Source organism: Prionailurus bengalensis, chromosome C2 (assembly GCF_016509475.1).
Source record: "Prionailurus bengalensis isolate Pbe53 chromosome C2, Fcat_Pben_1.1_paternal_pri, whole genome shotgun sequence".
NCBI classification, from domain to species: domain Eukaryota; kingdom Metazoa; phylum Chordata; class Mammalia; order Carnivora; family Felidae; genus Prionailurus; species Prionailurus bengalensis.
In genome coordinates, this window is record NC_057350.1 from 40,845,267 (window position 1) to 40,857,736 (window position 12,470).

The window sequence follows — 12,470 nt, forward strand, 5'->3', positions numbered from 1 at the left end:
TTTATTTTCAAGAGACAGAATGTGAGTGGGGAAGGAGTAGAGAATGGGGGCAGGGGATCTGAAGTGGGCTCTGTACGGATAGCACAGAGCCCGATGGGGCTCGAACTCAACAAATGGTGAGATCATGACCTGAGCCGAAGTCGGACGCTTAACCAATTGAGCCACCCAGGCGCCCCTCATATTTTTTTTTAATGTTTATTTATTTTTGAAGGAGAGAGAGAGAGAGAGAGAGAGAGAGAGAGAGAGAGAGAGAATGGGGGAGGGGCAGAGAGAGGGAGACACAGAATCAGAACCAGGCACCAGGCCCTGAGCTGTCAGCACAGAGCCTGACGTGGAGCTCGAACTCACCAGCAGTGAGATATGACCTGAGCTGAAGTCGGCTGCTTAACTGACCGAGCCACCCAGGTGCCCCTAAATTTTTTTTTTTTTTTTTAGGTTTTATTTATTAAAGTAATCTTTCTACCCAATGTGGGTCCTGACCTCACGACCCCAAGATCCAGAGTTATATGGTCCACCAACTGAGAGCCAGGAGCCCCTAAAGAAATCTTTATGTATAAACTTTCTGTTTTTTTTTTTTTTTTTTTAACATTTTATTTTTAAGTAATCTTTACACCCAACATGGGGCTCAAACTCACAACCCTGAGATACAAGAGCTGCATGCTCCACCAACTGAGCCAACTAGGAGCCCTTATACTACTATCTAAATGCTTTGTTAACTTACATTCTGAGACCTCCTAAAGACTTGCATAGCAGAGACAGGAAGAAGAAACTAATGTGGTTATTTAAGTGATAGCAGATGAAGGCCTAGACTAGAGTGTAAACAGTAAAAATAACAGGTAGAAGCACATCACATAAGAAAAAAAACTGACATGATATTAGGATCAGTAGAAGACAGTTAAAAAAAAAAAAAGACAGTTTTATATTTGATTCCAAACACAAATGTAAAAACAAATAATACCTAAAATCAGGAATGTCCAGACTTCTGATAGCACAACCATCTAGGTTTTTTTAAAAAACAGAATATTCTCAATACATATATATGTATTATTTATGGATATGTGCTAATACTATATACATTATGAAACATAAAAAACATTTAAAAAAATGAAAGTAAAATAATGTTTTAACAGTGTAAAAACTAATGATAGCAGTATGACTTAATATGCTTTATTTTTGAAAAATTCTAACACTTGGTCATATAGTCTGATTTTAAGGTGTTTACTTTGATACTTGGTTTTAATATTTGTCATAGGTGAAAAATTTTCTCAACTGTGATACTGAGTTTAAATTCCTTCCACCCAAATTACAAAGAGTTGTTGAAATTTGACTACTAAATTTCTATTGTTACTAACATCAATGTTTTGATACTAACCATTTTTAACATATGACTCTGAAAGCCCATTAAAATGCTCCAGTTGAAAGGTTTTTCAACAAAAAATTCTAGTTTAAGTTTTTTAATACAAACGTTGTAAGTGACATACTGATTTTGGCAACAGCAAACCTGCAAGAATGTAAACACTTCCAAATATTCATTTTAAATGATTTTCTCCATAACTTTCTTTTGAAAAGCAGTAACTTTTTCACTGTTATACTGTCCTCTTTATATGGGCAAACTCAGAATGTTTATTTTTTAAAAACATTAGGTAAATATTCCTTAGGAACTTACCACAGAAAAGAACAGCAAATGTGTAATGTTATCTTTTTGAAAAAGAAAACTACGTAACAACTTTAGATTTTACAACTTTTTGAAATGCTTTGCCATGAGATAACCAATGGAAGTGTAATAATAAAAGTTATGATCATTCTCCTCTTATTATAAAGTATTGTAAAGATTTTACTGTATTTTAAAGGCTCTGTTTTTATAACATTAACCACATTGAAGACCTTTTAAAAATTTTTTGCTTTGATTTGCTACCATAGCTTGCTTTATGAGTGAATTTGATATGGTATTCTACAGTTTTGCTCTGGAAGCTGCATTCAAAATAAGACAAATACTGCATAATGTTTCTGATTACATGGATTTCCATAAAACTCGATTCTGATTAAAAAGTTATTATTGAGAATTTATCTTTTCTGGTATACCTTTCCTTTCTTGGCTCTGTTTGAACATGCTTTTAACTACCTAAGAAGTAAGATGTCAGCCCTTAATAACACAAGGCTCCCTGTTACATGATAAATATCAGAAGAGTTAACTGGTACTGATTTTCAGTACTGCAGGAGAAGGAATTAACTTTATTATGGATTGAGGTAGCTAGTACAGGCTTCTCAGGGAAAAGCAGGATTATGAAAAGATAGGAAAGTATTTAGATTGGTTTACTGGAAGGTTTCAATAGGTTTGTAGGAAGTTGTAGGAGAAAAAGAGTGAGTGATATGAGAAAAGCATAAGCAAGAAAGTACATGATGAATTTGAGACATGGAGGAGACCAGGCTGGAGGATTCATGATGTTGAATAGCTGAATGAGTTAGGTAGGTAAGTGCAGAGATCCTTAAATATGAAGTTCAGTCATTAAGAATTTCATCCTCTGGAAAAAAAAGAATTTCATTTTATGATGAGCTGCTGAGGAGTTCAGATCAAGAACACTGAATATACAGCTTTGCAGACATGTGGGGGGGGGGGGCAATTCTAATGAGGTAACAAGTTCAGGGAAGAAACTTCTTCTGGAACAAAACATTAAGTTTGCACCACAATAGATTCTGAAAGAAAAGTGAAGGAGGGGGTTTTGTTTTCTACCTTTGGCAAAAACACAAGGTTGAATGGAAGTTTCTGAGGGAACATTTAGCACAGTGTGATGGGTATCAATGATAGTAGACAGATGACTTAATAAAGGATTAGGTTAATGTACAGGTCCAAATTTTTAAGTAAACATTGTAAAAATATATATAATATGCATATATAGGAAAGATAGTTGTGAATTCTGTAGTGACTTAAGTGCTTCCTTTTTCGCTTTGGAGGCTTTTGAATTGCGTATCATCCACAAAAGCCACCATACTATCTAAGGAAGGAGGAGCCAAAATATACTTACAAACTTACTTGTTCTCTCATCCCATGTCTTTTTTTTTTTTTTCCATCCCATGTCTTTTTAAATAAACCAAAATGAAATCTTCATTTCATCTCTATTTCCTGTCCAGAGCCATTTCCCATAGAAAATGGTCTCTAAAATAAGGTGCATTTGCCTCAATAAGTACACACACACACACAAAAAAAAAACCAAAACTCTCCCATACAATTTTTATCTTAGAAAAATGAACTTAAGCTAATTGACTAATTTTTAATAGAAGGATTGATAGGAGTACAAGTATATACTTTCTAGCATAAACATTTATGAAAGTACACACTCAATGTAGAAAGTATAATCAGAAAGTATGTCAGAGTCGACTCTGGGGTGGGGGTTGTTAAATATACAGTTTATCAGCGCTTTCCTCTAGAAATTTTGATTTAGTATATTTGAACTGGTGCTTGGGAATCTGTTTTTTAACAAGACCTCCAAGTATTTATTTTTCAGCCATGTTTAGGAGATTAGCAATAGACCTATTTCACGAAGTCCAATTCTGGGTCTCACAATGCTAAGGGCTGTGTGATTGGTACCTCACCTATTGTGAGACAGCTAGAAAGATGGGTTGTCCAAGAGCTCAGCAGCAGAGCTAAAGCTCACCAGTGATTCAGGGACTAGCATCCAGCTCACCTTATGTCTTGTACTTTTATTGAACCAAAGCCAGCTTACAGTAGTTGAATTTTAGGGGTAGCAGTATGTGTGTCTAGAGTAATATAGCAGTTGATTCACCTTTAGGTTTGAAGTCAATGATTGTTTTAAAGCTGTTATCACAGATTTTTACTATGTTCCATGTGTTTAAAACAAATCATGGCTGATCAAAAAACTTTATATCTTGTTTTTATGAATGCTATATAAACATGCTGACACATGGAAATGTAGAAATTAATTTTCTGCTAAGGCATTTGGGTGTGCAAAGATAAAATAGTTATCCAAAATGTTAAAAAATACTAGAAGATATAATAGCTAACATTTATTAAGTGCTTACTATGTGCCAGGCACTGTACTAAGTAAGCACTTTCAATACTGTATATTTAAACCTCACAACAATCCTATGAAGTAGGTGTTTTTAGTAACCATTCTGCAGATGAGTTAACTGAAGGAGCACAGAGAGGTTAAGTAACTTGCCCATTATTTATTTATACAGTTTTGTTTGCTTGCTTGCTTGCTTGCTTGCTCATTTTAATTTGGGAATATTCTAAATAACTTCTAGAAGACACTTATTTTCATGTTATGACTTAATTATCTGTTGACTTCTTTGACTAAATGATTCTTTATCTTGAAACTTGATTCTTCTACTGCCTTGTTCTTTCATGAAACAAATAAAACCTCTTTTTGTGTATCTTAACAAGGAATAAAAAGTGGCATATAGATACTACTTTGGAACATTCAAATGATGAAAGAACATGACAAATAAAAGCAAAGTGTTTACTGCCACTTTGAACATGTAGCCTGATGATTTATATCATACGTAAAATTTGTAATGGTGTATTGTTTAAGCTTTGCTTATAACTTACTAAGTTTTTAATGTCTGAAGGATATTTTGAGCACAGAAAGAAATTTTGGCAATTATTTGTGTTTTAATTGATGTGCCATTTATTCAAATTTTTAACATTGCCAATTTCAATGCCTAGTTTTTTCCTTAAGGCTGTAAGCTCGATGTATGCATTAAAAAATATGTATCTATTTATACCCTCACTAGGCCTTCAGTTAATCTTTTAATTATCAAATTAAATTCCCTGAAACATTTTAGAAACAATACCAAGGTATGTAATGAATCAAAAAAGCATAATCAAATAATTAAATCTCGTAAACCTAAATCTAAGAAGTCAAATTTATAAATTCAGTCAACCAAGTTCTCCTAAATATTAAGCTTTGTTTACAAACTTGTTACATACTTCATATTATAATCACAAGTCTAAGATAAAAGATTCTCTAAAAATATTTCAAACATCTTTAAAAAAAAGTCCCAGAAAATACATAGACAAATTATCAGTTAATGCCCAACCTATCAGTACATCTTTATCTTAAAACTAATGTAAAGTCTTCGTATTATAGGTTGGATTCATTCCTTCAGCCTGCCATTTCTTTATCCCAAGACTACAAATCTGCTAATAGAACAATAATGCAATAGAATTTCCATCTTCTAGCCTTCCATCACAACTAGGCGTATACATTTGGGATCAGAGCAGGGGACCTGTGTGTCTGCCAACCACAGTCTGCATTGGACAGGGACCCTTCTACCTCTTTCTTATAGTCAGGTTCTTGCTTGCCATTGTTAACAGAAGCTTTATGAGCCCTCACATAAACTGAACATTTAAGTTTTACATTTTTGCAACCTGGTTCTTTTCCTAGAAATGATGCATCCTGTAAGTTTTTCCCTTAGGTTTTAAAACCTGGTTCTTTTCCTAGAAATGATGCATCCCTTAAGTTTTTCCCTTGGGTTACACTTAATCCCTATTATAATTGGATTTTCTAAGTCCAATTATGTAGAAACTCTGTAACCTTTGGCATTAAAGCCTATTTGTGTACTGATGGGGTTTTGACACCCTACTTAGGTTACTATAGCAACCCTTTCTCTTTTATAATTTAATAGCTGACTCATTGACCATCAGTCATTTTATTGACAAGGATGATCAAGTTTAGTTTTTAACCCCTTTAAATTCACAAAGCCAAAATGATTTTTCTCTCCTAGGAATGCCAGAATCACCTCCGCAGATATGGAAATGTGAATCTGGAACTGGTGACTCGAATCATTAGAGATGGTGGCCCATGGGAAGATCCAGTGTTGCAAGCTGTTCTTAAAGCCCAGCCAGCATCTCAGGAGATAGGTACTTCAGGAGACTCAAAATCAAAACCAACATTTGTGAGAAGCAAGCGCAATTTTCATTTCTAACTAGAGCAGTAATAGTGATTTTTCTTTATCTTCTAATACTGAATAAGAGTAATGTATTTTCACATGAAGTGTGTTTAAATTGTTATACTAACCTGGCCCAAGAATGATTTTTGACACCAGACTAGGTACCTTTATGTGTAGTAATTTTCCATTTATTCTAATGGGAATTCAGTGTAATACACTTACTGTCCAGATGTTACTTACAGAGAGTTTGGTTTCATCATTTGTTATATTTTAAAAATCTAGTTAAGTAGGAACAAACACCCTTAAAAACAACAACAACAACAACAACACCCTGCTTAAGCACATGGAATCTCCCTTATACAGTAAACTCTGAGGGCTGGAACTCTTTGTCAGTTTTTGTCACCACTACTGCATATCCTATACCCAGCCCAGTGCCTGGTACAGAGTAGGTACTCAATATAAGTATTTGTTAACTGAACCAAGTGACCATCTGAGGAATGTGTAAGTGAATGAGTGACGAGTTGAATGAATTCCAAGTACTCTGGAGCAGTATTTCCCAAACTTCATCCATTAGTAGAAGTTGAGTTTTATCTCATCCCTGAACGACCTGCATGCTTTGGTATCACCTCCTTTCCAGCATAGATCCACTGTGTTTCCTGTGGGCCAAAATTTCCTTTTGAGGCAAGAGGCTCTGTCAATTACTTCTAGGTAATTCTTTTTAAAAACTGTTTGCCATATTGTTCCTGAGCCCCAGAACATTTTGGATCATCAGAACTTAGAATGTAAACTCAGCAGTAGTGTAAGCAGAAAAAGCATGGAAAACATTTGAAAGCATGGAGAGAGCCCATGGAGTGCAATTATAAGATGGCCAGAAAGAAAAGACAAGACTTCCCACCCTTGTTCTGGTGAGGATACTTCACACCACATATTGTGCTGAGCAGGTTAGGATCTTTCCATTTGCCTCAGGTTAATAAGGGTTGGGGGTAGGTTTTGAGTAGAGTTGAGTGGAGAAGGGGCTATGCTTCTCCAGCTTAAGAGCAAGTCAACTCCAGATACAAGTGTGGAGGACTGTGACAGAGATAGGAGAGAAGATGACGAAAGAGAGAAGATCAGGAGAAGTAGTTAAAAGTGGTGGGCTGAGATAGGAGGTAGAATAAGACTAGAGGAAAGAGCTACAATATATATCATAGTGTTATAGTGGTAAATACCCAGGGCATACAAAGGAGACTGGAACTTGATGTGAGGGTTTCAGAAAGGAGTAAAAAACTGAAGAGGGAGGCAGTTGGAACTGAGGAGGAAGAGTTGTACCATCAAGGAAAAGCATATAGAGTCAATATAGGGAAGGCAAGGGTGACAGACTGAAGAAAACTATGAGGAGCCTGGGGAATGTAGTCAGATGGCACAGAAGCTAGATGAGGAGCTTCAAAAGGAGTGAGAATAGAGAAGAAAGCTTGGGCTTTTAGGCTTCTCTGACTAGGAGCTAGAACAAATCTGTTGGTTGGTGTAAGGGCTGACGGTATGTCTCTCTCTCTCTCTCTCACTCTCCTTCTCTCTCATCCTTATGTATATATTCCTTTCATACTTCCACTAGCATACCTCACTTTGGGAAAAGCTGCTCTAGAGCCTCATTAATATGGATGACTCTCCTCTAGTTGGTGACCATTAAGATAAAGACCAGTCTGAAGTTTATCTTTGCATTAACTCTATAAATCATTGTCTGCTTATCATATGCTGTAAATGGAATTGCAAGGCACATGTTGAAGCCCAAATAAAACATCACTCATAGGCATTTTAGAAGCTACTGATTAAACATACACAAGTAATGAAAACATTTTGATCTGAAATCATGAAATGTGGATCCCTGTTCCTGCTCTGCCACTTATTCTTTGTCCTTGGGCAAGTCATTTGACCTCTCTGAGTCTCAGTTTTGTGATCTGTGAAAGAAGTATTATGATACCTGTCATAGGTTGTTGTTAGGTCTAAATAAACTTAGGTAGATAAAGGTGTTTATATGTTTTTAAGTTGTGTAAAGTATTAATTAGTAATTATTCTTAGTGATACATATATTAATAAGCAATCCTTTTTGGTACTACTTTTGGCTTAATTTTTGATAAGAAGTAATAAAACATTTTCCTTAATTCACGTTACTTTTCTCTATACATCTAAATCAATGTGGTTTTAATGACAAAATAGGATTCAGCCTTTTAACCTTATGTGAATGACAATATTAGGCAACCAAATATAAAGTACATAAATAGACTAGAAATTCCAGACCCCATGTTATCTGAAACATATTTTAACATATTAGTGAACTGAAAAGAGAGTATTTCATTTTTTGTTAAATTTTTTTCAGTTTTTAGACTGAAAAGAAATCAAAAGATACTTCTTGAGCAGTTTTGGTGTTACTCTTATTTCCATTTTTTCCAATCATATGACTGAATATTATTTTCATAAATAAACTCCTACTAAGGAATATGCTATTTAGTTAAATAACCACTTAATCTAATTAGATGCCACATGTTAGTGGTAGAGTTTCAAACAACAAAGTTTGAGAATCTTTTCTTGAGAGTAATAAGAGTTTGTTTTCTTTTTAATATAGTGAACAAATATTTAAGTTCTGAAAATCCACTGTTCTTTGAACTACGTGCCAGATACCTAATTGCTTGTGAACGCATACCTGAAGCAATGGCTCTTATCAAATCTTGTATAAATCACCCAGAAATCAGCAAAGACTTGTACTTCCATCAAGCACTCTTCACATGTCTGTTTATGTCACCTGTAGAAGATCAACTATTCCGGGAGGTATTGTTTGAGATTATGTTTGCCTTTTACTATTTTAACCTTATCAAAAAAAAAAAAAAAAAAGTAGCCCATTCTTGTAAAATTCCTTTTACAGTAACACCAAAGGTTTTAGGATTACATTATTTAGATGTGTTCTCTTTGACACTATTCTTTAAGCTCGCATTGAATTAGACAATCTGAGATTGACAATTGATGAAATTAACAAAGCATTCATCAATAAGCATTATACATGTTGAGCTTATTGTGTGACAGAAGAGGTTAAATAAAAATAGGAAGCATTTTAAATAAAAATTTAAGTTAATTATTCAGCACTTGTTTTGTAAATACTTTTATAAAGTATTTTGCCTTTTAATAAAATATTAAGAAATTAAATGCTCATGTTTGTTGTTTTCGTTTTTTTGTTTTTTGTTTTTTTTTTAAGATGAAAGAATCTTTTCCTAATATAGAATCTATTCACTTACAAGTTGTGGACATTAATGAGATTAAAAGTAGTTACAAATTTCAGGTGCTAGATAGTAAAACTATGAAACCATGAAAATATTTCTGTATAATTCATCATTGTTTTTGTAGAAGAAAACCAGAAATTTAAATTTTTTCCTGAATGTTTAATCCAGACATTGAATGCAACTAGCTTTTTAGGTATTTTTAATGATATGAACTGATTTTTCTTTTCCTCTTATAGCATTTATTGAAAACTGATTGTAAGAGTGGAATTGATATCATCTGTAACACTGAAAAAGAAGGCAAGACTATGTTAGCTTTGCAACTCTGTGAATCCTTTCTTATTCCGCAGCTCCAGAATGGGGATATGTACTGTATCTGGTAAGTGTCCCTAATATGGAAATTGAAATGGTAAGATGGGGAACAAAAGGAGAACTGGTTGGCAGAATCTGGACTTTATGTTTTAAAAAAAGTTCTGTGAAAATGTTAAGCCACATTTTAAAAATTTACTGTGCAAGAAACAACAGTAAGTTGTAAGATCTAAAAATTAAAAAAGACAATGACCATGTGCCAGTAACTGACAGTATAAATGTTTAAAGTATGTATTATAATGAAACAATTATATTTTAAATCAAATGTGGAATTTAGTTTTTTAAGACTTTATTTTTTAGAGCAGTTTTAGGTTTACAGTAAAATTGAGAGGGAGGTACAGACATTTCCCATTATATCCCGATCCCCACATATACATAACCTTCTCCATTATCAACATTCTCAGAAAAAAAAAAAAAAAAAAAAATTACTCACCAGAAGAGGACTTTTTTTTTTTTTTTTTAACCAAGGATGAACCCATAGTGGCACATCATAATCACCCAAAGTCCACATTCTCTTAGGGTTCACTACTGGTGTTATATATAATCTATGGGTTTGGATAAATATAGTATCACACAGGGTATTTTCACTGCCCTAAAAGTCCTCTGTGCTCCCCACTTGTTCATTTCTTCTCTCCCTCTCCCAACCCTCACCTCTGGAAACCACTGATGTTTTTACTATTGTCATAGTTTTACCTTCTCCACCATATTGTATAGTTGGAATTATACAGTGTGTAGCCTTTTCAGATTGGCTTTTTTCACTCAGTAATGTACATTTAAGGTTCCACTATGTCTTTTCATAGCTTGATAGCTCATTTCTTTTTAGTGCTGAGTAATATTCCATTGCCTGGATTACCAGTTTATTTATCCATTCACCTAATGAAGGACATCTTGGTTGGTTTCAAGTTTTGGCAATCACGAATAAAGCTGCTGTAAATATCCGTGTGCAGGTTTCTGTGTGGACATAAATTTCAACTCCTTTGGGTAAATACCGAGGAGCACACCTGCTGAAATGTATGGTAAGAGTGTTTAGTTTTGAAGGAAACTACCAAACTGTCTTCCAAAGTGGGTGTACTGTTTTGTATTCCCACCAGCAATGTATAAGAGTTCCTGTTGCTCATCCTCACCAGCATTTGCTGTTGTCAGTGTTACAAAATTGGGCCATTCTAATAGTATAGTGGTATCTTGTTTTAATTTGTATTTCCCTGATGACGTATGGTGGGGACCATCTTTTCATATGCTTGTTTATCTGTATATCTTCTTTGGTGAGGTGTCTGTTAAGATTTTTGGCCCATTTTTAAATCAGATTGTTAGTTTTCTTTTTGTTGAATTTTAAAAGGTCTTTGTAGATTTTGGGTAATAGTCCTTTATCAGATGTGTCTTTTACAAATATTTTCTTCCAATCTGTGGCTTGTCTTTTAATTTTCTTGATATTGTCTTTCACAGAGCACAGTTTTTAATTGTAACAAAGACGAGCTTATCAATTATTTCTTTCATGGCTCATGACTATAGTGTTGTAAAAAGGCATCACCACACCCAGAAGCTTATCTACTAGGAGTTTTATAGTTCTGCATTTTCTGTTTATGTCTGTGATCCACTTTGAGGTAATCTTTGTGAAAGGTATAAAGCATGTGTCTAGATTTTTTTTTTTTTTTGCATGTGGATGTCCAGTTATTCCAGCACCATTTGTTGATGAGACTATCTCCACTCGACTGTATTATTGCCTTTGCTCCTTTGTCAAAGACCAGTTGACTATATTTATGGGGGTCTGTTTCTGGGCTCTTTTCTGTTCTGTTCTCTTGATGTATTTGTCTATTCTTTCACCAATACAACAATGTCCTTATTAGCGTTAGTCTTCCAACTTTTTTCTTCAATATTGTATTGGCTATTCTGGGTCTTTTCCTCTGCATATAAACTTTAGGATCAATTTGTTGATACCCATAAAATAACCTGCTGGGGTTATGATTGGGATTGAATTCAATTTGTAGATCAAGATATTAACATCATGACAATATTGAGATTTCCTATTCATGAATATGGAATATCTCTCCCATTTTAGTTTTTTGATTCATTCATTAGTTTTGTAATTTTCCTCATGTAGACCTTATATGTATTTGGTTAGATTTATGCCTAAGTATTTCATTCTTGGGATGCTAATATAAATGGTATTGTATATTAGTTTGTGAAAACATTTTAAAAAATGTTAATGTTTATTTATTATTGAGAGGCAGAGCATGAGAGGGGCAGAGAGAGGGAGACACAGAATCTGAAGCAGGCTCCAGGATTCGGCTGTCAGCACAGAGCCCGACATGGGGCTTGAACTCACGAACCGAGAGATCATGACCTGAGCTGAAGTCAGATGCTTAACTGACTGAGCCACCCAGGCGCCCCAGTTTGTGAAAACATTTTTAAAGCTACTTAAAAATGATTAGTAGGATATATGAAACATCAGGTTTACCAAGAAATAATGTAATTTAGAATGCAGTATTAGAATGTTTTTAGTACATATCTTCAAATCCTTTTAGGTGAAATCATGAATAATTCTAAAAGATTCTAATAACTTCTGCCTTCCTTTTCCCAGTTCTCATGCGCGCGCGTGCGCGCGCGCACACACACACACACACAGACACACACACATCCTACCACTTGGACATTTTACTTTTTTTTTTTAAGCTTATTTATTTACTTAGAGCATGTGCACACATGTGAGGGAGGGAGGGGCAGAGAGAGGGAGAGAGAGAATCCCAAGCAGGCTCTGCCCTATCAGTGCAGAGCCAGATGTGGGGCTTAATCTCATGAACCGTGAGATCATGTGACAGATGATCTCAAGAAATCAAGAATTGGACACTTAACCAACTGAGCCACCCAGGCACCCCAACATTCATTAATTCTTAAAGAATAACTAGGTTTCATTTGCCCAACATAATAATCTAAAATGATATGGGCTTA

General features: G+C 34.6%; 1 protein-coding gene across 3 annotated transcripts in view; it reads left to right on the forward strand.

Annotated features, from left to right (window-relative positions):
- The window catches only part of ZNF654 (zinc finger protein 654), a 94,312-nt gene that overhangs the window by 64,147 nt on the left and 17,695 nt on the right, over positions 1 to 12,470 (forward strand). For 2 of the 3 annotated variants that reach the window (XM_043593895.1, XM_043593896.1), the window contains exons 4-6: positions 5,746 to 5,881; positions 8,510 to 8,712; positions 9,395 to 9,534. In XM_043593895.1, the coding sequence (XP_043449830.1) occupies positions 5,746 to 5,881; positions 8,510 to 8,712; positions 9,395 to 9,534 (479 nt within the window). The remainder of the gene's footprint in view (positions 1 to 5,745; positions 5,882 to 8,509; positions 8,713 to 9,394; positions 9,535 to 12,470) is intronic. The other variant, XM_043593897.1, reaches the window with a different exon arrangement.